The sequence below is a fragment of the Phoca vitulina genome, unplaced genomic scaffold (assembly GCF_004348235.1).
Source record: "Phoca vitulina isolate PV1807 unplaced genomic scaffold, GSC_HSeal_1.0 scaffold10, whole genome shotgun sequence".
Classification (NCBI taxonomy): Eukaryota; Metazoa; Chordata; class Mammalia; order Carnivora; family Phocidae; genus Phoca; species Phoca vitulina.
In genome coordinates, this window is record NW_022589713.1 from 32269308 (window position 1) to 32296438 (window position 27131).

General features: G+C 36.1%; 1 protein-coding gene across 2 annotated transcripts in view; it reads right to left on the bottom strand.

Moving 5' to 3' along the window:
* ZNF385D (zinc finger protein 385D) overlaps nt 1-27131 on the bottom strand; it is an 886773-nt gene that overhangs the window by 672663 nt on the left and 186979 nt on the right. Inside the window, exon 1 of one of the 2 annotated variants that reach the window (XM_032408787.1) lies at nt 20982-21103. The exons of the other annotated variant lie outside the window; for it this stretch is intronic. Coding sequence (XP_032264678.1) covers nt 20982-21015 — 34 coding nt within the window. The 5' untranslated portion in view covers nt 21016-21103. Of the gene's footprint in view, nt 1-20981; nt 21104-27131 lie in introns of those variants that run through there. 2 annotated transcript variants of the gene reach the window in all.

Genomic DNA, 27131 nt, shown 5'->3' on the forward strand with positions numbered 1-27131 from the left:
TACATGTCTTTCTCCGATTGACTTATTTCGCTCAGCATAATACCCTCCAGGTCCATCCACGTCATTGCAAATGGCAAGCTCTCATTCTTTTTGATGGCTGCATAATATTCCATTGTGTATATATATATATATATATATATATATATATATATACCACCTCTTCTTTATCCATTCATCTGTTGATGGACATCTTGGCTCTTTCCACAGTTTGGCTATTGTGGACATTGCTGCTATAAACATCGGGGTGCACATACCCCTTCAGATCCCTACATTTGTATCTTTGGGGTAAATACCCAGTAGTGCAATTACTGGATGGTATGGTAGCTCTATTTTCAACTTTTTGAGGAACCTCCATACTGTTTTCCAGAGTGGTTACACCAGCTTGAATTCCCACCAACAGTGTAGGAGGGTTCCCCTTTCTCCGCATCCCCGCCAACATCTGTCGTTTCCTGACTTGTTAATTTTAGCCATTCTGACTGGTGCGAGGTGGTATCTCATTGAGGTTTTGACTTGTATTTCCCTGATGCTGAGTGATGTTGAGCACTTTTTCATGTGTCTGTTGGCCATTTGGATGTCTTCTTTGCCTAAGTGTCTGTTCATGTCTTCTGCCCATTTCTTGATTGGATTATTTATTCTCTGGGTGTTAAGTTTGATAAGCTCTTTATAGATTTTGGATACTAGCCCTTTATCTGATATGTCATTTGCAAATCTCTTCTCCCATTCTGTCGGTTGTCTTTTGGTTTTGTTGACCGTTTCCTTTGCTGTGCAAAAGCTTTTTATCCTGATGAAGTTCCAATAGTTCATTTTTGCCCTTGCTTCCCTTGCCTTTGGCGATGTTTCTAGGAAGAAGTTGCTGCGGCTGAGGTCGAAGAGGTTGCTGCCTGTGTTCTCCTTTAGGATTTTGATGGACTCCTGTCTCACATTGAGGTCTTTCAACCATTTGGAGTCTATTTTTGTGTGTGGTGTAAGGAAATGGTCCAGTTTCATTCTTCTGCATGTGGCTGTCCAATTTTCCCAACACCATTTGTTGAAGAGACTGTCTTTTTTCCATTGGACATTCTTTCCTGCTTTGTCAAAGATTAGTTGACCATAGAGTTGAGGGTCCATTTCTGGGCTCTCTATTCTGTTCCATTGATCTATGTGTCTGTTTTTGTGCCAGTACCATACTGTCTTGATGATGACAGCTTTGTAATAGGGCTTGAAGTCTGGAATTATGATGCCGCCAGCTTGGCTTTTCTTTTTCAACATCCCTCTGGCTATTCGAGGTCTTTTCTGTTCCATACAAATTTTAGGATTATTTGTTCCATTTCTTTGAAAAAAGTGGATGGTATTTTGATGGGGATTGCATTGAATGTGTAGATTGCTCTAGGTAGCATTGACATCTTCACAATATTTGTTCTTCCAATCCATGAGCATGGAACGTTTTTCCATTTCTTTGTGTCTTCCTCAATTTCTTTCATGAGTATTTTATAGTTTTCTGAGTACAGATCCTTTGCCTCTTTGGTTAGATTTATTCCTAGGTATCTTATGGTTTTGGGTGCAATTGTAAATGGGATCGACTCCTTAATTTCTATTTCTTCCGTCTTATTGTTGGTGTATAGGAATGCCACTGACTTCTGTGCATTGATTTTATATCCTGCCACTTTACTGAATTCCTGTATGAGTTCTAGCAGTTTTGGGGTGGGTCTTTTGGGTTTTCCACATAAAGTATCATATCATCTGCACAGAGTGAGAGTTTGACTTCTTCTTTGCCAATTTGGATGCCTTTTATTTCTTTTTGTTGTCTGATTGCTGTGGCTAGGACTTCTAATACTATGTTGAATAGCAGTGGTGATAGTGGACATCCCTGCTGTGTTCCTGACCTTAGGGGGAAAGCTCTCAGTTTTTCCCCATTGAGAATGATATTCACTGTAGGTTTTTCATAGATGGCTTTTATGATATTGAGGAATGTACCCTCTATCCCTATACTCTGAAGAGTTTTGATCAAGAAAGGATGCTGTACTTTGTCAAATGCTTTCTCTGCATCTATTAAGAGGATCATATGATTCTTGTTCTTTCTTTTGTTAATGTATTGTATCATGTTGATTGATTTGCGGATGTTGAACCAACCTTGCAGCCCAGGGATAAATCCCACTTGGTCATGGTGAATAATCCTTTTAATGTACTGTTGGATCCTATTGGCTAGTATTTTGGTGAGAATTTTTGTATCCGTGTTCATCAAGGATATTGGTCTGTAATTCTCCTTTTTGATGGGGTCTTTGTCTGGTTTTGGGATCAAGGGAATGGTGGCCTCATAAAACAAGTTTGGAAGTTTTCCTTCCATTTCTATTTTTTGGAACAGTTTCAGAAGAATAGGTATTAATTCTTTTTTAAATGTTTGGTAGAATTCCCCTGGGAAGCCATCAGGCCCTGGGCTCTTGTTTGTTGGGAGATTTTTGATGACTGCTTCAATTTCCTTCGTGGTTATAGGTCTGTTCAGGTTTTCTATTTCTTCCTGGTTCAGTTTTGGTAGTTGATACATCTCTAGGAATGCATCCATTTCTTCCAGCTTATCTAATTTAATGGCATATAGTTGCCCATAATGTGTTCTTATAATTGTTTGTATTTCTTTGGTGTTGGTTGTGATGTCTCCTCTTTCATTCATGATTTTGTTGCTTTGGGTCATTTCTCTTTTGTTTTTGATAAGTCTGGCCAGGGGTTTATCAATCTTGTTAATTCTTTCAAAGAACCAGCTCCTTGTTTCGTTGATCTGTTCTACTGTTCTTTTGGTTTCTATTTCATTGATTTCTGCTCTGATCTTTATTATTTCTCTTCTCCTGCTGGGTTCAGGCTTTGTTTGCTGTTCTTTCTCCAGCTCCTTTAGGTGTAGGGTTAGGTTGTGTACTTGATACCTTTCTTGTTTCTTGAGAGAGGCTTGTATTGCTATATACTTTCCTCTTAGGACTGCCTTTGCTGCATCCCAAAGATTCTGAACAGTTGTGTTTTCATTTTCATTTGTTTCCATGAATTTTTAAAATTCTTCTTTAATTTCCTGGTTGACCCATTCATTCTTCAGTAGGGTGCTCTTTAGCCTCCATGTATTTGAGTTCTTTCCGACTTTCCTCTTGTGATTGAGTTCTAGTTTCAAAGCATTGTGGTCTGAAAATAGGCAGGGAATGATCCCAATCTTTTGGTACTGGTTGAGATCTGATTTGTGACCTAGGATGTGATCTATTCTGGAGAATGTTCCATGGGCACTAGAGAAGAATGTGTATTCCATTGCTTTGGGATGGAATGTTCTGAATATGTCTGTGAAGTCCATTTGGTCCAGTGTGTCATTTAAAGTCTTTATTTCCTTGTTGATCTTTTGCTTAGATGATCTGTCCATTTCAGTGAGGGGGGTGTTAAAGCCCCCCACTATTATTGTATTGTTGTCAATGTGTTTCTTTGCTTTTGTTATTAATTGCCTTATATAATTGGCTGCTCCCATGTTAGGGGCATAGATATTTACAATTGTTAGATCTTCTTGTTGGATAGACCCTTTAAGTAGGATATAGTGTCCTTCCTCATCTCTTATTACAGTCTTTGGTTTAAAATCTAATTTGTCTGATATAAGGATTGCCACCCCAGCTTTCTTTTGGTGTCCATTAGCATGGTAAATTGTTTTCCACGCCCTCACTTTCAATCTGGGGGTGTCTTTGGGTCTAAAATGAGTCTCTTGCAGACAGCATATGGATGGGTCTTGCTTTTTAATCCAATCTGTGTCTTTTGATTGGGGCATTTAGCCCATTTACATTCAGAGTAACTATTAAAAGATATGAATTTAGTGCCATTGTATTGCCTGTAAGGTGACTGTTACTGTATATTGTCTGTGTTCCTTTCTGGTCTATGTTGCTTTTAGGCTCTCTTTGCTTAGAGGACCCTTTTCAACATTTCTTGTAGGGCTGGTTTCCTGTTTGCAAATTCCTTTAGTTTTTGTTTGTCTTGGAAGCTTTTTATCTCTCCTTCTATTTTCAATGACAGCCTAGCTGGATATAGTATTCTTGGCTGCATATTTTTCTCGTTTAGTGCTCTGAATATATCATGCCAGTCCTTTCTGGGGAGTAGAAAAAAACCATACACTAGAGACTTAGGGTATATTTTGATCTGTTAGAAGAAACTAACTCATAATTTTAAAGAGAGAACAACTTATATATATATGCAAAAAATACGGGTAACTACTATGAAGGGATAGAATATGACTCTAAAATGAAAAATAAAAATGTTTTTTTAGAAAGGGATTGATAAGATATTGGTTGAAAAAGGGAAAAAGAAAAATTCAAAAAAAGAAAGACAGTTAAAAAAAAATTAACTTTGAAAGACTACAGAAGCATGGTAAAAAAGCCATGGATTCTATGTGCAGTATTCCCCTAGCGCTGGAGTTCTCATTGATGGGTAAACTTGGTCTTGTCTGGCTGTTCTCGCTGATCTTCTGGGGGAGGGGCCTGTTGACGTGGTTACCAAATGTCTTTGCCGGAGGCGGAATTGCCCCACCCTTGCCGGTCCGGGCTAAGTAATCTGTTCGGGTTTGCTCTCGGGAGCTTTTGTTCCCTGTAAGCTTTCTGTTCGGCTTTGGAGGCCAAGAGTGAAAATGGTGGCCTCCCAATCTCCACCCCGGAGGAGTCGAGAACTCGGGGCCCCGCTCCTCAGTGCGGCCCCAGAGAAAAGCAGTCAGTCACTCCCATCTCCCCCGTCTCCGGCCGCACTCCGTGCTCACCCGGCCGGTGACCGAGCGTTTCTATCTCTGGCACCCGACCCCGTGTGGAGTCTCCAAACCCAGCAGATCCCTGTGGTGCGCTCCTGCGCCGCTCCTCCCCGGGGAGGAAGGGGAGTCTCCCCGGATCTGCCGCTTGTTGGTCCCTGCTGGAGGAGCAGTGGCCCAACTGTGCCACGGATCATGGTTTATGGCAACCCCGAGCTGAGAGCCCACTCCTCGGCTCCGTCTCTGCAGCCGGCTTCCCCGTTCCGAAACCTGGGAGCTCTGCCACACTCAGGCACCCCCGGTCTTTCTGTGACCCCGAGGGTCCTGAGACCACACTGTCCCACGAGGGTTCCACCCCCTGCTTAGCCACTGGAGCGACATCCCTCAGCGGGGCCGACTTCTAAAAGTTCCGATTTTGTGCTCTGTGGCTCTATCACTTGCCAGAAGCGGCCGACAGAGGCCCCCTCCCCCGCTGTCTATCCTCCTGAATATCACCTCGGATTCACTTCTCCACACGTCCTACCTTCCAGAAAGCGGTCGCTTTTCTGTTCGGAGTTGTTGCTATTCTTTTCTTCCATCTCCTATTGAGTTTGCAGGTGTTCAGAATGGTTTGATCCCTATCCAGCTGAATTCCTGAGACCAGATGAAATCCAGGTCTCCTACTCCTCCGCCATCTTGCTCCTCCCCCCAGAATGTAACTTTTAAATATATTCTTCTCCCTTCTTAGACAGTGGGCTTTTAGAATTATAAACTCAGAATCAGAATTTCTAGTGTGAGGCCTCAGATAAAGAAAACCCTACCTTACTCTTCAAGTGACCCATCATGAAATCATGGCTAGAATATCTTTGAGAGCAAGCAAGAGCTCATAGTTTAATCTCAAAAATAAAAACAAAGGCAAGTCCTAATATCTTTTTAATAAAAGGCATTCTATTAAAACCATATTCAGTAAATGTATCTTAAATTTCAATGTAATTAATGTCATCTCTTAAAGTTTCAAAATCCTATGAAAAAAACTTCATAATGACTTAATATATTTTTACAAATAAGGTACAGATATTTCCCTATATTCTGGCCTTTTAAAGTTATGTTTGCTTTTTTTTTAATTTTAGGAATCTCTTTTGAAATCAGTCATGACTTCGGGGCCTCATTGGCAAAATCTGACCCCCTGGATTTAAGCCATCCAGTATCATGCCACCAGAGCGTTGAGGCCAGATTATGAGCCATGCTCCTGAGTTCTTACACTATATTTTTTTATGATGCTATTTTAAATATTAACCCTGTTCCCTTGAAAATGCACCAAAAATCTTTGTGCTTTCATCTGTATCCTACTTTGCATCTAAAACAGCTTATATAAAACTTAAGAGTGGTTTGCCCCAGAAAAACTTCTGAAGATCTAAATTAGAGAGAGATTGCTTTGGCTTATATCTGGTGAAAATTTCTGTGAGAGGAGGAACCAGGAACCCAGATCCGTGAAAAGTGATTTGACAAACATATTTAAAGCACCTCCTCTGTGTGCAGCACCCTTTTAGGCACTTGGGGGTATCAGCACTCCTAAAAAAGCAAATATCCTAGTCTTCTATGGAGTTTGAGAAGAGAGTGAAAATGTAGGTTATATTGATAGGATGACCTGATGATTGGTTACATGCCAAGAAAGAGTAAAACTGGTATTTATTGCAATTAAGATTTAAGTTTGCAAATTCAGCAGTTGGATGCTTGAATTATTTGTTTATTTCAAGAAACAAATAATAATTTGTCTTATTCATAATACTTAAAGTCCCAAGATTTTTTTTTTTTCATGGACTTTATCCTCTTCAGACATATTTTGTTACTTGTGTGATATCAGCTGTTGTCTACGTCTGTTTTTTTTTTTATAATACAGACTTTCTCATGATATTACGCATGCAGTTTTATCATAACCATTCTTATGAATGATATAATTACTCTTATTTCAATATTTCCTTTCACACACCCCCGCCCTGGTATCCAAGGATTAGAGAAGATACTACTGATAGTTCAGAATATCTTCAGACTGCATAAAAATATTTTCTCATATCAAGAGAAAATTCCCTGAAACAATTTGTGCATTCCAACTGTGGCAGACATGCCCTAAGATAGTAGTCAGACCTTTGCATAGTCTACTCCCCTGGAGTGTAGGCAGAACCCATAACTTGCTTCCACCAACAGAATATGGTAGAGGTGATGGGATGTATGTAATTATGCAGATATGATTATGTTACATGAGATGAGACCGCAATGCCTATCAGGTGAAGAGAGACTTTCTTTCCCTTGCTAGCTTTGAAAAAGCAAGCTGCCAAGTTACAAGCTTCCCTATGGATAGGTCCACTTGGCAAGGAGGTTAGGGTAGTCTCTGACTAACAGCCAGGAAGAAACTGAGGCCATCATAACCAACTGAATGGTACCAGTAAAACGAGTGAGGAAGTGGTTTCTTCCGTAGTCAAACCTTAGATGAGACCAGAGCCCTGGCTTATATCTTGGTAAACAAGTTCTAGAAACCTAAGGAATAAAAGAGTCTGACACCACTTCCTTTAATTAGCTTTCTTATTCAGTATTTCATGTAGCCATTAGCCCTGTGCTCTCAGATGATATGTTTTGTTTAGAGCTGTTTTGCTCCAAAACTCTTAAGCCTACACAAAGTAATTGGTATATCACTGAGTAATTTGATTCTGAGTAAGAGTATTTTAACTGTAGCCAATCAGAGAACATTTTATGTTTAGCCTTTCTCTTTTTCTCATCAGCTGCAAGCTGACAGAGGACCCAGAGAAACCAGCTAAACAATGTCTGGATTCTTGATGCTCAGAAGCTATGAGATTATAAATCTGTGCCATTTTATGTCCCTCAATTCACTATGATAATGTTATACAACAAAAGATACCTAATATATCAACTAGCTCTTCTATATTCTATCAGTAAAATTAGGAATTAACCCAAATTTCCAAGAAAATGTCTTTGTTTGTTAAGAAAAAGTCCTCAACAACTTACCACCACAGCTTTTTCAAAAAGGTTTGAGTCATGCCTTCCTTAAATATTTCCATTTAACACGTATCTGCTGTCTCTGAACTTCACACATATAAAGCATATTCAAGTAAAACAAAGAGAAAAATAATTTCCTCCATGAAGATCTAAATCTCCTGACATAAATCCATGACAGACATCACTAATTAATTATGACACTCTCCCTTCTGAGCCTGGATTTGGTTTCACACACTCAATACATCAATGTAGGGATCCACAAATTGTTCAGATTTGCCATATAAGATGAAACTGTATTTGCTATCCAAAATACATTGACTAACATATCACTGTCAAATTTGACTTAGATATTGATTAAAAAATAAGATAAAACTTAAAAAAATAAGACAAAACTATATAGTAGTCATTTTTCTTATGTAACATAGTTTTTCCATTATCAGGATGATAAGCTTGAAGATCATTAATTAAGTTTGTAGAGCTCAATAATTCTAGACCCAGTAAAAATAATCCAAGTTTTAAATGACTTTGTTAAATTATAGCAGTTATTATAAATAAAAAGTTATGCAGGGTGGTAAATTTAAGACAGAACATAACTATACACATAAACAGAGGGTTTTTTGTGTGTAGAATACTTCAGTAAAGATTTCATTTATACTCATGTTTCTCAAATGCATTATATTCAGATTTAAGTTCCAAATAGAGACATGACAGATGTGAATACAGGTCTAAGAAGAGATGTGAAAGACCATTAAATGTTAGACAGAGGATTCATAAATTTAAATTATAACAAATTAGGTTTCTTAGACCTAAAAAAAAGATTAAGAAGAACCTTAATAATGGGCTTAAAATATACAAAAGAATATTATTAAATTGAAGGTGGTTTTCATTTCTCTTAATGAAAGAATAATACTACATGACTTTAAACTACAGCATGAATAATTTAGGCTACATACAGTATTATAATTAAGAAAGTTCTTTGGCTGGGTCTTTTTCTTTTCTTTTTTTTTTTTTTTTTGTTTTTTTTTTGTTTGTTTTTTTTTAAGATTTTATTTATTTGCGAGAGAGAGAATGAGAGACAGAGAGCATGAGAGGGAGGAGGGTCAGAGGGAGAAGCAGACTCCCTGCCGAGCAGGGAGCCCGATGTGGGACTCGATCCCGGGACTCCAGGATCATGACCTGAGCCGAAGGCAGTCGCTTAACCAACTGAGCCACCCAGGCGCCCTCTTTTTGTTTTTTAATAGACTTTTATCCATCTAGGGTAGTTAAAATTAAAACCTTTTAAAGATAAAATGATGGGTTCTGCTCTTTTCAAATGCTCTGATCTCCAGAGAATGAAAAATTTCACTAAGATTCTTCAAGAAATGAAGTTTCTTATAAAAGTGTATTATATCCCACCATTAATACATATTTTTTCATTAAAAAATCTTTAGTAGGCAGGGCACCTGGGTGGCTCAATCAGTTAAGCGTCTGCCTTTGGCTCAGGTCATGATCCTGAGGTCCTGGGATCAAGCCCTGCATCTGGCTCCCTGCTCAGCGGGAAATCAGCTTCTCCCTCTACCTCTAACCCTCCCTTAGCTCGTGCTCTCTCTGTCTCTCTCTCCATATATAACAAATAAATAAAATCTTAAAAAAATTTTTGATAGGCAAATAAATTATAATTCCCCCTTTCAATGTTGCTTTTTAATTGAAATGGGATTTAGCAAAATATTGGGTCTCAGAGCAATTAGTGATTTTTTTTCACTTTCTTTGTAGCTTGAGTTTTTTCTTTAATTCAATTTTCAACAATATACATATTTCATGTTTTTGTTATTCTACTTTTATAATCCAGAAAAAGTTAATTAAAAAAAGAAAGTTCTAATTTTTATTTAGGTTAAGGTTTATTCGAGAGATACGGGATACAAAACCACAAGTTTCACTATGTCAATACCTGGATTTTACCTAAATATCAATTCTAATTCTCTAGTGACCCCAAAGATCACTTTAACGAGCTCTGAGCATGAATTCATAGTATAAAGAGCAAGGCTTATCAAAGTATACTTATCCTAATATTTTTCAGGTGTGTGGTTTCCAGAAAATCCTTCACCCCTCTGGCTCTGTTTCCACATTTGTGAAAGAGGTGGACAAATGATCTCTGTTTCCTTCTAATGCTACCAAATGTAGCCCAGTTTGGGAAAGTGATATTTTAAACTCATACTCATGTTTCCATTATTGACCTCACTGCAACATTGTGTTTTGCCTTTAGAATAAATTTTTTAATCTGGTATTTGTTGGACTTCAAGAGTTGATAAATGATTTTCACATATATTTTCTCCATTAATTTTCCTCTAATTGTGCCAGATTTCAAATCTTGAGCAATGTATGTTATATATTAATTGATTAATTGATAAAACTACTGCTTTTAATTGATTGATTAGTTGTTAAGACTACTGCTTTTCCTTTTGCACAGCAAAGGAAACCATCAACAACACAAAAAGACAACCTACTGAATGGGGGAAGACATGCAATGTCTTGCAAATGATATATCCAATAAGGGGTTAATATCCGAATAAAATAAAGACCTTGTTCAACTTAACAACAAAAAAACAAACAATCTGATTAAAAAATGGGCACAGGACTGGAACAGACATTTTTCCAAAAACATACAGATCGCCAACAGACACATGAAAATATGTTCAACATCACTCATCATCAGGAAAATGCAAATCAAAACCAGAATGAAATATCACCTCACACATATTGGAATAGCTAAAATCAGGAAGAAAAGAAACACATGTTGGTGAGGATGTGGAGGAAAAGGAACCCTCATGCACTGTTGGTGGGAATGCATTGGTACAGCCACTCCAGAAAACAGTATGGAGTTTCCTCAAAGAATTAAAATTTCTGAGTATTTACCCAGAAAAAAGAAAATACAAACTAAAAAAGATATATGCAACCCTATGTTTATTGCAGCATTATTTACAATAGCCAAAACATGGAAGCAACCTAAGCATTTACAATAGATGAATGGATAAGGAAAATATAGTATATATACACAATGGAATATTTCACAGCCATAAAGGATAAGATTGTGCCATTTGGGACAACATGGGTGGTCCTAAAGATATTATGTTAAGTGAAATAAGTCAGATTGACAAAGCCTAATACCATATGATTTCACTTATATGTAAAATCTAAAAAAATAAATGAATAAACAAACAAAAAGCAGAATCAGACCTATAAATACAAAGAACAAACTGGTGGGTTCCAGACAGGGATGGGCAAAATGGGTGAAAGGAAATAGAAGATACAGGCTTCCACTTATGGAATGAATACATCATGGAAATAAAAGGCACAGCATGAGGAATATAGTCAGTGATAATTTAATAGCATTGTATGGTGACAGACGGTAGCTACACTTGGGATGAGCACAGCATAATGTATAAACTTGTCAAGTCACTATGTTGTACACCTGAAACTAATGTAATATTGTGTGTCAACTATACTCAATTTTTTTTTAAATTTCAAAAAAGAAAAAAAGACTATTGCTTTTGATTGATACCTCTCAGAATTAAACTACTCAAGCAAAATCTTGGTAGCCCAAGAGTCAAGAATGGGCAAGAGCATAGGTTGCCAAGAAGTCCCTCACCACTCAAGGTTTTATAGATTTGTCATGTCATATACCTCTAATTTTTAAATTTATGGTAGTGCTATGTGGCTATTAAATAGAAAAAAAAATCCTTTTTTTAATCCTATCTTTTGAGTTATATTTAAATTAAAATGTTTTAAATAAAGATGGCTTTCTTTTCAGAAATGCTGAAATCAGCAGATATGTTGCTGTACATTGAATATTATTTACTATCAACTTCAGTTCATTATAAATGTAATTTACCAAATGAGAGAGTGGGCTACTTTATCTGATCCAAAGTGCCAGTGATGAAAATGGATAAGGCCATGGAAACTTTAAAATTGTAAATTTGGGGGAATGAAGGTATTGAGCAACACTGGACTGGAAAAGAAATAGAACACTAAGAGAACATTTTAGCCAAATGAAACACCATAATAGATAAATGTTTAGACATAGTATTCTCAGTCTCACATTCATTTCTAACTCAATGATGCTTATCAGTAAAACAACTTTTATTGCAGCCTTAGTGCAAACTAAACTACAATTTTATGTGCAAAAAGCATGCATAAGTGACATTTTTTTTCCTCAAAACAATTCACAAATATTCAAATATGTTGCAAACCATTCAGCACTCATAATATTTTTCCTTTTTTTCTTTTCTTTCTTTTTTTTTTTTTTTAAGGATTCCTGTCCCACCTGGAAAAACACCCTGGTAAGGTAGATGTCAGTTACATTGTGTCTGAAATATGTCCAGGAAAGAAAGAGAATTTGTCAATGATTGTTTTCTCGACCTAATGACCTGTTAACCTAAGAACCCTCTTAACTCTCAGATCAAAGACAGGACAATGGTGGAAAGTTGGCATGATAGAATATATTTGTACTAAACTCCTGCTAGCTTATTTTAATGCAACTCTTAATAATAATACTTTGCCAAACTGGAATAGGCCTAAATTGAGACATCCCTGGACAAAAGGTCACACTTCTAACTATTTCAAAATTCAACTTAGTTTTACATTCCAATCGCTTAATTAAGCAAGTTTACTCAATATACACTGCAGTTAAAAAGTGAGGCTTCTTCAGGAACTTGAAATTAAGAAAAGTATCTGAAGAATTAACCTTTGAAATAGATACATTATGGGTTAGAAAAGAGATCTGCAAAGTTACCATGAAGTAAAATGCTCCCAGGCCAGCACCAATCCAGAGGCAACTTAAAATAACTTGAACAAAGGCATCCAGATTTATGAGGAAATACTGACTTTAAGGGATTGTCAACAAGGAAAGCATGTGAAAGAGTCAGAGAGACAAGGGTCACGTGGATCTAGTAAGGCACTGTCGGGAGGAGACCATGCCTGAAGAAAAGAACTGGCTTTTGGTACGACCATATCTGTTGTGAGAGTTATTGCAGGTTTCACTGTCTTGATACCACAAAACTCTTAGATCCTTTAATTCTACCTGTCCTGATTATGTGACCAACAACAACCTTTTGACTTTGATCTTTCCTTTTGTGTATCCAGGGGAGATGTGTATAAGGGGAGAATGAGCTGATCATAGGAAGCTGATATGTTTTGATCCCATGAAGTCCATTCCTTCTGAAATCCTGGTGTCTTATTTCATTTCATGCTCCTGCTGGATGCACTACACCTCAGTGTTCAAAAAATAGACTTGTTTAAGACCAATGTTCAGAGTAATTGGCACCAATACCATATTTGAAGTGTGTTCACAATTCATATTTTACAACACTAATGAAAAAGTCAGGGCTTTTTAAGTGTTTTTTTAAAAAAAAAAAAAACCTAACAATTTAGAAACACTTTTCTTCTAGATGCCATACATTGATGAAACACTTTATAAATATTAGTTCATTTAATTCTTAAAACATCGCCAATGAGGGTTATACTGTATCCTATAATTAATCCAAATTTATAGATGAGAAAACAGAGGCACTAAGTAGCAGAGCTGGACTTTGAGCTCAGTCTCTGGTTCTAGAGCCAGCGCCTAATGATGTCTTCCATCTAGATTGTAGCAAATAAGGAGCATGTACAATCTAAAATCCCCTCACACACGAAAAGGCAAATTCTTTGTGCAAATTTTTAACAAAATATAGGGCTGTTCTTTACTGAAATCTATCCATTTCTTGGTTCAGTACCTTTTCCTAGCAGCAACTTTTAACTGGCATCTTGTCATCTGAATACACTGCAGTCATTTATTTAATTGAGATCTATTAAAATAAGATGGCTAAGCACTCATCAACAACATATGTTTTTCAATTAACTGGTAATACATATTTATTTCTCATGCTCATGCTAACTAATGGGGCACTCTGAGTGGTTTAAAAGTATTTAAGACCAAAATTTACAAAAATTCTCTTAAAATACGAAATTAACTTTGAAAAGAGTGACTCATTTCTTTCGTTCTCTCTTTCTCTATACGTACACACACGAGTATACTTTTTAAATACGACATAAATGTTTAATTCATTTTGTAGGAAGAATGAAGTACTGAAATCAGAAAGAAACACATTTCCTCTCATGAGGAATATTTAGATATTTACATATTCTTAGTAACATTTAATTTCACAGACCTGTGCCAATTCACAGTCTTCAAACTTCTGTTTAAAGGGAAAAGTAATAACAAAGGAGAGATTTGAATCAGAAGCAGGGAAACCCAAAAAGGAAGGGAGGGAGTTGTGAGGATACTGGGTAAATTTAGGTGAGTTTGTAGACCTGAATAAACTGGTTCACATTATCTAAAAAAAGATGTCACGGGAATATAAATTTTTCTTCTCCTCACCACCAGAAACCTCACATTTTTAGATTTGTCTTGCATGTTTCTCTTCAGGGGAGGACAATAAGTCAAATTTAAATAACTCAAAATTGTTTTGCCTGGCATCTACAAAAGCAGCCGTTAACAGACAGGGGACCTAAGAAGAGGATTCTATATCGCCTTGTATCCCGGTGAAAGTGTCCCATTGTTCATTAAGCAAACACTATCTTCCAAATGATAATAGGACATCCTAGAAAGTGAGCTCTACTTACAGAGCTATGTATATGCTAACCATCATATGCCATCTGTTATTCTTTACTAAGTCTAACGTACTTTTGCCCTGATGTGCTTGCATTGTTTGGAAAATGAACACTTACCCATTATATTCAACAATAAAAATGGCCCAGTGGGTGTAATGAAGCAATAAAAACAGTGTTCTTGGCAAGTGCTGCCATCACAGTTTGAGACTTTATATTGTTGCTGAGGAGTAATTTCTAAAACAATTACTTGTGGGCAAATATATTGATAATATTCAAATACAGTCAAAGTTGAGAAGCAAATCTACAAGACAGGAAATTTGAAGTTCAGACTGACATTCTGTCCATGTTTTGACATATCTCCTGGGCTCAGATTCCACAGCATGTATTAATTTTATTCTGGCTTGTGCCCTCTGTGATGATAGTTGCATTTAAGGAATGTAGCAAATAGATTTTTTGAGGATAGTTCTTTACAAAGGTATTTTTTTTAAAGACTTTATTTATTTATTTGACAGAGAGATAGAGAGCACAAGTAAGCAGAAAGGCAGGCAGAGGGAGACGGAGAAGCAGGTTTCCTGCAGAGCAGGGAGCCCGAGTGGGGCTCGATCCCAGGACCCTGGGATCATGACCTGAGCCGAAGGCAGCCGCTTAACCAACTGAGCCACCCAGGCGCCCCACAAAAGTATTTTTTTAATTCTTATATTGGTAACCTTGCTTTCATTTCAAATTAGTGAAAAGTTCTTTTTGAAATGACTAGAGGTAATTTCTCCAAATACATGTGTTAAGGATTTTACTATGGTCACTGAGCATAATGTCTAGCAGCTACAAGTTCATAAATCAATTTTTCATGGGTTTTAAACGATCAAGGTTATATAAATAGTAACCTAGAAATATGGAACAAGTTCGCAAGAACTATCTGAAGTCACTTGGTATTGAGGTAAAACTAAATATTGATACGTATAAAACTGATCTCTATGAATTACCTCATGCTTCTCTAGCATTCCTTCATAAAATTGCAATCCTTTAAACACATCCATCCATTAGAAATAATGAGTAATAGGACATAGACATGGGGCTTTTTTTCCTATATATAGATAGCTTTCCATTCTTGTGATTTTGGGTGGAATTCAGCTATGTTAAAAATAACAAGAACATGACCTATTATTTTACAATGACTATTTACAAAGGATAATCTATGAAATTCTAAAATCTACAAAAAATGTTTAAAAATAGCAAAAATTCATATTCAAACAAGTTTTTTTCCTTTCAGATTACATGACTTGTTTTTCATCTATAAGAAACATGCCCAATTTGGGGGCACCTGGGTGGCTCAGTCAGTTAAACATCTGACTCTTGATTTGGGCTCAGGTCATGACCTCAAGGTCCTTGGATCTAGCTTGGCTAGGGCTCTGCGCTCAGCAGGGAATCTGCTTGAGATTCACTCTCTTCCTCTCCACTGCCCCTCTCCCTGCTTTCTCTCTCTAACAATAAATAAATCTTAAAAAAAGAAATATGCCCAATTTTAGTGAAATTGGCAATAATTATTTTAATTATTGATTTAACAGTGAATTAAATTAAGCATAGCATTCTATTTTCTTTATAAACACAGGCAGTATATAACAGAAATCATTTTCTATATTGTTAATTGGGTTAGGTAATTATTATTGGTTGCATTAAATATATTTTTAAATAATGTATTATACTGACTTCTTAGGACTTTTTTTCTTACTGTGATCACTTACAGATGTCTCCAGAGCATACTTTTCTTCTAGAGTTAATTCTAGCTGGAAGATATTATGACAGAATATGAACTTTTGTTTTATACCGCTCTCTATAGTTTTTAATTCTTTAAGCTGATAGTCATTTTTTTCAAAAAATTGAGACACCAGTAAAATGTGTAGTACTTGCAAAATAGCAATTAATGAATAAATACTTTTGATGCATAGTCTAAGGAAATATAATTAAAATAAAGACTATAGTTTAGGGGCACCTGGGTGGCTCAGTCAGTTAAGCGTCTGCCTTCGGCTCAGGTCTCAGGGTCCTGCGATTGAGCCCCGCATCAGGCTCTCTGCTCAGTGGGGTGTCTGCTTCTCCCTCTCATTCTCCCTCTGTGCTTTCTCTTTCTCTCTCTCTCAAATAAAAAAAAAAATCTTAAAAAAAAAAAAAGACACAGTTTAAAATATTTCAGTGGGGGAATAAAATGACCCAGACATTAGTAACACGAGCTTTCTAAGAATTATACTTTATGAAAAACACAAGAAAAATTTAACAAATATATTACTACTGATACTTATAGAATCATTCTGAAGTGCCAATCTCTTTAAAAAGTGGTGATTTCTAGATCCCTTTATAAAGCAAGATTCTTCCCTTATAGAATTCTCTCCTGTATAGAATTTGATTTGATGATAATGTTGAAAAAGTAATTTTCTTCTACCCAGCCACCCCCAAAAGCCTGCACTCATTCCTCTCCTTTTGCACCCCACCAACCATAGTCCCCTGTCCCTGGCCTCAGGCTTAGGAGAATGACCCAGGACTAGCAACTCATGGTGACTAGTTCCAAAAGAGGACATATGACCCAAAAGTGGGCCATTCAGAGACCCTCTGTGAGATTTTATGTTCTAACGCTGAGAGGGTTATTTTCTCTACACTGCAAGCTGTGAGTCTAGTGCTAGCTGTTAACAGCCGCTGCTTCCCCTGAGTGACAAAATCCTATTGCAGCCTGAGAAAATGAAGCTGTGCTGGCCAGATTCCAGGGTTGTTCCCAATGGAATCATGCTCTGTGCAAAAATGATGGTGTGTGACTCCTGTTCTAGCATCATTAGGCTTCTGCCCTGCATACTCTTACACCACTGGTTTTCAGGGAAACCAGTTGGCACATTTTAAGGACACTCAAGCAGCCCTTTGAAGAGGTACCTATGGTAAGGAACTGAGGTCTCCCACCAAGAGCAAGCCCCAGCTCCCCAGCCATGTGTGTGAACCACCTTGTAAGTGGATCCTCTAGCCCCCATCAGGCCTTCAAGACATTACTGATGTCATGCCAACATCTTGACTGCAACCTTATGAGAAACCCTGAGCCAGAACCACCTAGCTAAGCTGCTCTTAAATTCCAAGCCTACAGAAAATGTGTGAGGTAATAAATACGGTTTTATGCTGCTAAGTTTTAGAGTAATTTATTACACAGATATTGGTAACTAATACTGAAGTTCAGTAGAGTCATGAAGAAATGAGAAGCAGAAAAGGAAACAGAATTATAGCAGAAGTGTTCAAACTTGAGCCCTGCTTTACTTGACTTTTTTTTTCACTCTTTAAGTTACCCAATATCTTCCTATTTATAAGTGTCAAGTTATTTTTCATGCTCAGGTACTTGATTTGGTTTTAGGTCACTTGAAGCTTAAAGAGTATTACTAAAGTTGTTGATGATATAATGATATCCATTTAGGGATACCTCTAATGAACCAGGCACTAGATTAAAGATTTAACTATTCTCTCTAATCCTTTAACAACTCTGCTTTTGTCATTTTTATGAACAAATCATAACTGAGTGCTTAAGTACCCTGGCCAAGAAACAAATCTGGGTTTTAGATGCAGGTCTATTTAAAACCAAAACCCAAGTTTTTCCACCATGACTCTATAGTTCATATTTCCATATATCTGGAGAGGGTTTAATATCAGATAAGGCAGGACTGTTTATATCCCTCTACATTCATAAGAAATTATTAGTTAACATAAATTTTAATTCTTAGAAAATTAATACTTTTTTATGGATATTCTATATCTCAACCACTTTGAGGAAGTCCTTTATTTACTTAATGCCTTCTTCCAACATTTCCCCTCCAGGCAGAATTAATTTTCCTATCACTTTGCTCACTTAGAAGTTCATTCATAAGGCTAGCATAACCCTTTCACAAAGAGCCTTTATTAATCAGAAATGGCTTTCTCTCTCCAATAGATTATGACCTTATTTAAAACAGCAATTTGGGCTTAGCCATTTTTATGTATTTTTCTATTATAAAGTATCACAATCATACCAATTTTGAAATAGAGAAAAACATTAAAATCTTAATGTAATTATTCTAACACTGCCTTTCCTAAAATTCATATTTAAGATGTTAACAGTTATTACATGGGAAATAAGATATCTAAGGACAAATTAGTTTAGAAAATCTGGGTTAAAAAAAGTTAAGCATATTTATTTCCTGCTTGAGAGATATCTTAGAAACTTGAATGTATAGATTCTAATTGTAACTTTACAAATGAAGAACATAGCATGCAGGACTTTCCTAATTTATTTGGCCTCCAAATCCTTTTATCACAAAGCTTTTGGACCAGCATTCCAAGGAACCTTGTGAATGAGAGCAATATTCCATTACATATTTAGGCTCTTTGTAATTTTTTCACTTTTACAAATAAGTCTATAATAAAAAAATCTTCAGATATTTACATTGTTTTGTATATATTCTGGATAATTTCCTTAAGTTATAGTCATAAAGATGTAAGTACTGCTTCAAAGAGTAAGAACAACTTAGATTTTCAACAATATTGTTAGATAACTTTTAAAATGATTATACCCATTTTTATACTACAATGAAGAAGATGTGAGAACGTCAATTTCATTGAACTCTTGTTAGCATTAGGTATTATATTTTTGCTTAATGAAATAAATGAAAAGTGGTAACACATAGCTATGAATATTTTTATTTTTATTTTATTAGGAGGTAGGACAACTCTATATGTTTTTTTTTTGTTTTGTTTTGTTTTTCTCATTAAACTTTTGTTTTAATGGGTCTCAAAATTCTGTGACAGATTTTTGGTCAAGTTGTTTCCATTAAAAAGTACTGATTTTAAAAACTAAGAACTTAAAACTGCCACACACACACAAAAAAACAAATGGTCCACAAAACATTCTCCTTTCCTTCTGAAGGTTTTACAATGCATTGTTATCATTAACCAGTCTTTTACTATTAAACTTAAATGGCCAATTGACACAAACAGTTCTGAGACCGTTCTTCCACCACTGATTAAGACTGGGGTGGCAGGTATTGGGGATAATATTCATTTAGCCTTCTGAGCTTTCTGTTTTTATTAGAATTACCTCTTTGTGAAATTCATTTGTGTAAATTTTATTAATTTTAACACCTATGAAAATTTGTGTAACCACTGCTATAATCAGCATATAAAACACTCTCACACTCCCAAAACTCCCTTTAGTTACCCCTTTGTAGTCACACTCTTGTTACTCCTGGCAACTACTGATCTGTTCTTTGTCACTACTTTTATCTTTTCAAGAATGTAATATTAAAGAAATAAAAAGCTGTATATACACTTCTTTGGTGAAGTGTCTGTTCAAGTCTATTGGCTGGAGTTTCCAGAATATATATACATATAATGTAAAAGATGTCATCTCTATTTACAGGCTAATAAAAAATATTAAACTCAATTTAACTAAATATAATCTATTTGTCAAAAATCCTATAGATTTGAGGTCAACCCTAAGTGGAAGACCAGATAGGTGGAGTAGTCAATTATGTAAGAAGGATGTCAAATAATAGGCAACTTAGACATAAATCAATATATTTTGTTTCTAACATGAAAATAAAATAAGCGCACTGTAGCAGAGGATGGGGGGTGGGGCAGCACCAAGGACAAGCTGTGCTAACTTTCAACAATTGTTCAGTTGTAATTACCAAAACTCACAAAATTTTCATCGCTCTTAAATCTTTTTAACAATAGTTTCATAACCTGAATTTTTTTATCATACTCACAAAAGCGTTATATAAAAGAAATTTAGAGATTAAAGTATAAAAATATACACACACTATAAATTTACCTATTCTGGAAACAAGACTTTTGTTGGCAGGTCCAGCTTCAAGGGCATTTAACCTGTGAGGTTGCATGAGCCCTCGCACTCAGAAGGACCTGTTTCTGGAGTTTAATGTTCTGTGGTCATTGTCTTGACATTCTTAATTATGTCTTGGATTTGTGTTTGGCACAATAGAGTAAACTCTATTAGGAAAATGAAGCATATGTCAGGGAGGTGGGTGCTTAGCTCTTTGACTTAGATGTCACCATTGTGCCTCCCAAGAATGAGTCCTTGGTTGTCCACTCCCAACTCTGTGTTGCCCAGGCCCTGCCTTCCCCTCTCTGACTCCTCATTGTAGCTGCCATCACCCTCGGCCCACAGTAGCAATTTTGTGTTGGCCGGGGAAGGGATGTATTTTTCCCTCATCTTGATGGGGGCCAAAGTCAGGGTTGGGCATGTGTACCCTGATTTATCTTGGGTTAGGGAATATTGGTGACCATCCCTACTCTGGGCTCCTAGTGCCATAGCACATTCAGTGATCCCTCATCCAAGTACCCAGGAAGGGTTACAATCTGTTGGATGTTGCCCTCTGTCATAGGTTGGGGTGGTGGCCTTGTGAAAAGTGGAGACTGCCTTCCCTGCCCTGCCCTGCCAGGTTATAGTATGTAGGTTCCTGAAGGAGCAAGAGATTATAACAAATAAAAACACTATGACGGTGGGGCAGGGATAAATATGAGGAGAACAGAGGATTCTCACCCCATTTTAATGCTCATTCATCTTACATCGCAGCCATATAAAGGATACATACATGCAAAGGATTTCTCTCCAGTTAAGCTGCTGACCCCTCACCTTGCTGGAGTAGCAGCTTCCTGATCAGCCCCATCAGTGCCCACCTCCTTCCTCCACAAAGACAGGCAGCTTCTTTTTCCTTCCTTCTGAGGGTGGTTATTTAATGGAAGCATAGTTTCCTTTCCATCATCTTAGAAATGCTAATGAATAATCAAAGCAAAATATGTGAATGCAGACCAGCCTTGGTAAACAAGAGTATCAACTTAATAATAGGCCATTCTCCTGGAGGAACCTTTACAAATACAATGTGCTCCAGGTGGCTAAACCAGGACAACAGGCGCTGAAGAAAGAGAACATTTTTTTTTAACCACAAGAAGGAGAAAAGTTTACCCCACTTAACATCCATAGATAAGAGAATTAGAAGTGTCATTTGCCAGAAAGCTGGAAAAGAAGACTCCTCTCTGCCATCCCTGTCAATTTATATATATGAAAATTGCTTTATGATTTTAGATATGACACCAAAGGCACAATCTATGAAAGAAATAATTGATAAACGGGACTTCACTAAAATTAAAAACTCCTGCTTTGTGAAAGACCACGTCAGGAAATTGAAAAGACAAGCTACAGATTAGAAGAAAATATTTGCAAGAGATAATTATGAGAAATAAATGTTATCTAAAATATACAAAAACATAAATTCCTTTTCTAAATAAGCCTGAGTACTTATTCTGATAATTATCAGTAATGCCACTGTTTACATGCAATCTTCCAATTACTGCTTAAATAAGTAAAAGTAATAAAAGAGCCAATATATATAATTTTATGTATATCCACCCACATATATGGATATGGATAAATGTAAATATATGTGTATGTGTGTGTGTGTGTGCATGTACAAAGAACTCTTAAAACTCAACAGTAAGAACCCAATCTGATTTAAAAATGGGCCAAAGGCCTTAGAAGAAGATACACATGACAAGTAAGCATATGAAAAGAAGCTGCACGTCATATGTCATCAGGAAAATGCAAATTAAAACAACAATGAAACCTCACTATGCACCTATTAGAATGGCCAGAATCCAGAACACTGACAACAGCAAATGCTGGTGAGGATGTGGAGCAACGGGGACGGGACTCTCATACATTGCTGGTGCGAATACAAACTGGTATAGCCACTTTGGAAGAGTTTGACAGTTTTTTACAAAACTAAATATACTCTTGCCATTTAATCTACTCAAAAGAGTTGAAAACTTATGTCCACACAAAAATCTGCGCATGGATATTTATAGCAGCTCTATTCATAATTGCCCAAACTTGGACACAACCAAGATATCTTTCAGTAGATAAATAGATAAATAAGTAAACTATGGTATATCCAGAAAATAAAATAGTATTCAGTGCTAAAAAGAAATGAGCTATCAAGCTATGAAAATACCTTCAGTGCATATCACTAAGTGAAAGAATCCAATCTGAGAAAGCTACATACTATATGATTCCAACTATATGACATTCTGGAATAAAGGCAAAATTATGGAGACAGGAAAAATATCAGTGGTTACCAGGAGTTGGAGAGGGAATGAAGGGATGACTAGACGGAGCACAGAGGACTTTGGGGGCACTGAAAATACTCCATATAATACAATAATGATGGCTACATGTCATTATACATTTGTTCAAACCCACAGAATATACAAAACTAAGAGTGAACCGTAAGGTAAACTAAGGACTTTGGTGATCACAATGTATCATTGTAAGTTCACTGATTATAGACAATGTGCCACTCTGGTAGAAGGTGCTGGTAATAGTGGGGGGATGCATTTGTGGGAACAGGGAGTATATGGAAAATCTCTGTACCTTCACCTCAATTTTGCTATGAATTTAAACTTGGTTTAAAAAATAAAGTCTTTTAAAAAATACTATGAAGATTGAGGGAAAAATCATGAAAGATGGGGACAAGTTTTATTTTAGTACACTTAATGCAACTTTTTTCCTGCTTTTTGAACAAGAGACCTGTGTTTTCATTTTGCACTGGGCCCACATATCAAATGCAGCCAGAACTGTTTGTTGATATGTGCTTTGCAAATATTTTCTGCCAATCTGTAGTATGCCTTTTCATTCTCTTAAAAGGTCTTTTGCAGAACAAAGACTTGAAGTTTTCATGAAGTAGAATTCAGCAATTTCTTCTTTAATGGACTCTGCTTCTGGTAACATGTTTTAAAACATTTATTTTAACCCAGTTCATAGAGATGTTGTATAATTTCTACTAAAAGTTTTATAGTTTTATATTTTACATTTTGAGAGCTATGATCCAAACATGGGCAATTTAATGCTTTTAATGTATATTATTTCTTTTTTTAAAAGATTTTATTCATTTATTTAAGGAGGGGAGGGGCGGTGGGAGAGGGACAAGCAGACCTCACACTGAGCGTGGAGCCCTACATGGGGGCTTGATCTCAGGACCCTGAGATCATGACCTGAGCCAAAACCAAGAGTTGGATGCTCAACCACCTGAGCCAACCAGGTGCCCCTAATCTGTATTATTTCTATTTGAGACTCTCTCTCTCCTCTCTTTCTGGGACTATATTTCCACCATTAGAACTTTTCTCAGTGAACTCTATATCTCCATCTTGCTTTTTCATTTTTACAATTTTGTTTTGTACCAGTGCTTAATTCCAGATGTTTCTATTGAGTTGTATGACAATTAAAAAACAAAAACAAAACCTCTTTTCAGCTTTGACCAAATGTTTGGTGAATCCATCTATTGAGCTCTTAAAAATTATGTATTTCAGTTATAGAATTTGAGTTTGACTTGGTTTTATAGATCCCAGTCCTTTGGTGAAATTCCACAATGTATCATTTATTTTTGTCAACATATTGAGTTCAGTTATATTTTATCCCTCCAATATCTGAATAATCTGTGGCCTATGGCTCTACCTTTTCTCTTGGTTTTTGGTAATTTTTCTTGATATACTTGAAAAATTTTATTAAATGGTGGGAAATCATATAAAAATATATAGGGGCTCCAAAAGATGGATGTCTCCCTCAGAGATTACTTCTCTTCTGGCCTTCAACTAGAATTGAGGCAGAGCCTCTTGACTCTATCAGAAAATGAGATGAGAGTCCAAACTTTTGGCCCTTACTTGTAAGGCATAAGTCTTCAGGAGCTTCAGATGAAAGTGGGGGATCTACTCCAAGTTTCCCTCCAGACCATGAATTCCCTGTTTGTGTCCCAGCTCTGTGGCCAGAAGCACTCCTTAGAATTTCAGCCTCTGCACCTTCATTCTGTTCTGTGTCTGGGACTCATGACTCTCCGCTGTTCAGGATTAGACACAGGCCTTGATGAACAAAAGCTGTTTAAAATATCTGTCTCACTTGTTTTGGGTTTCCTCATCTCTGCAAACTTGCCTCCAGAAGTCCTTTCTTTACTGTGTTCAGATTTCAAACAGCCTTCTGTTGTGATTTTATGTTGCTTTCACAGCTGTGTTTAAAGGGAAGATTGGCTTGATACAAACTACTCTGTCATAGTCAGAAAATGATGCCTACTTTTATATTTTACCCTATATATTTACGTGGTGCTACTCAACAGGTATGTATTCATGAAGTACTTTTATACAATTTGTAAAGGAAAGTAAGATGTTTTAATAATCCAGATTAAAATGCTTGGGAAGAGACACAGAAATTATGTACAGAATCCTAAAGATATGAGAATATTTAAGCAAAGATACACAAAAGAGAACCAGCATGAACAAAGAACTCTTAATATCTTGATTTGACAAGTTCACCTAGTCAATTTAAAAAGTAAGATTAAGTTTAAAGATAAGAAAGAGACTTACTGATTTCACATTTAGAAGCAAGAGGACAATAGTACTTTCAATTTATGATGTCGAGGCAACCACTGATATTTGCAGCAAAGACATACTAAGCTTCATTTGTGAAAGGACGTTCAGTGAGAGATAGTTTTAGGATAATTAATGATCTGGTACTAAGCATATTGTGAAAGAGTGTTCTAAGTCTTTTATACATAGGAGATAATTGATGAGTCCTTGTTTGTGTAAATAAGCCTTCAGAGAAGAGATATGGAAAATGAGAGAGGAGTTAGGTTTTGTTGTATTATTGAATTGCAAGTGTTTGTAAAGCAAGGGAATTAAAAAAAAAGTTTCAACAAAAGCAAAGCTTTGTCTTGGCATGCTTAAAATCTCCTTTTAGACTTTTTATATTGCTTCTCTCTCTTGTATTTCATGCTAACACAAAGTAAAACAATTGACCACATATGTGTATTACTATTGGTAAAATATATACATGGCAGACAAACCCAGCAATAAAGCACACAATTAATATAAAAGTAAACAATTCAACAAATAACCTTTCCTCAGTCTTCATTTACGGGAATGTACTCAATCATTAACTTCCTTTTCTCAAGTTAGATTTTACCATTTCTTTTAAATACAAAATGGTTTCTAAATTTACTACATTGTCCTTACGCTACATATTAATTGAAGGAAAAGCAGAGTAGAAACTTCCTTGTTGCTGTACATTTCAATAAATTATCTTCTTTAACATCTGCAAAAATATAAATTTACACTATCTTCTGCTTTTCAACACATCTCAGAATTATTGATCATTACACATATCACTCTTCCTTGACTAGATCTCACATGTCTTGCTTCTCTCCAATTTCTGAAAAAACTGGAACCTCTTAATCCTGAGATTTGAAAAAACAAAATAACAAAACTAACTGCACACAAAAAAATCACAGTCCCACAATCCCATCTCCACATTCTTTTTGTCATTTTATGATCTAAAGTGCTTTCCCTCTGCTTTTCTATCCCTTTGTTTCACCAAGCTGTAATTGTCTGCCCTGTGTAGATTACACTTTACATCTCAGATCAGGGAAATGTGTGGAAGGAAATGCATGAGTTATAAATAACACGATTTGAATGTTTTATTCAATGCATATTTAAATAGGCAGCATCATTAACAACAATGATTGACAACAGGCTGAATGCAAGAGCTATCCAAAAAGGGAGTGTTTGTCCCTGAAAAATAATAAGATGCTAGCCCATGGAAATATTCAAAGTTTAAAGTTTCACTTGGCAGGTTCTGTATAGTCAAGGAATTAGACTTGCTGACTTCAGATTTGGCATTATTATAAAAGTGCATAATGTACACTGAAGAAGGGAAAGAAGAAGGGAACAAGCACATGCACATTCTGACTATTGGAGAGAAGCTATACTCATCCGGGAAGACATGTCTTATTGTTATTTTCATTATTCAGATGGGAACACTGAGCCAAAAATTATAAGTAAATTTCTTAAAATAAAAAACCTTTTTAAAGCTAGAGTTTTGACTTAAATGAGATATGGTTAACTATAAGGCCAAAAATTGAAGAAAATCAGTATATAGTTAAACAAAGAGATGCATATATATGATATATAGGCAGAATTTTATGGATTATACTTTAAATAGGAAAATGGATAAAATGTGGAGTTTTATGGAAACTCAAATAAAAACAAAAGCTATTAATATTTAACATTACAGATACTTATTATATGCTAGAAACTCTTTTAAGACTTTACCTGCCCTGATGCATTTATAATCATCAAAGAAACCCTACAGAGTACATACTAGTATTTTTCTGATTTTATAGGTAAAGACTGTGTAGAAAGAGGTCACAGAAAGTTCCACCCAGATCATACAATTAGAATATGTTACAGTGGGGAGCTTCTTGGTGGCTCAGTTAGTTAAACGTCTGCCTTCGGCTCAGGGTCCTGGGATCGAGTCCCACATCAGGCTCCCTGCTTAGTGGGGAGTCTGCTTCTTCCTCTACCCCCCCGCCCCTGCTCATGATCTCTCTCTCTCTCCCACTCTCTCTCTCTCAAATAAATAAATCTTAAAAAAAAAAAAAAAAAGAATCTGTTACAGTGGGAACTGGAAAATCCAGAATCTATGCCCTGATCATTATACCACACGGCCCTAAGAGAATTTACATTGATAAGTTTGATTAGGAAATTAAGGAAGTCAATTCATTTTTTATTCAGCTTTAATCATGGCAGTATGATAGAGTCAATAAGATGTTTAAAATAAACATTTTGCTTCATTCTCATTTTAATTCTTGAAATTTAACTAATATCCAAACACTATTTTTATACTCTTCTAGCCATAAAAAGTTTTCACTCATATATAAAAAGGAATAATTAGAAGTGGTCATCC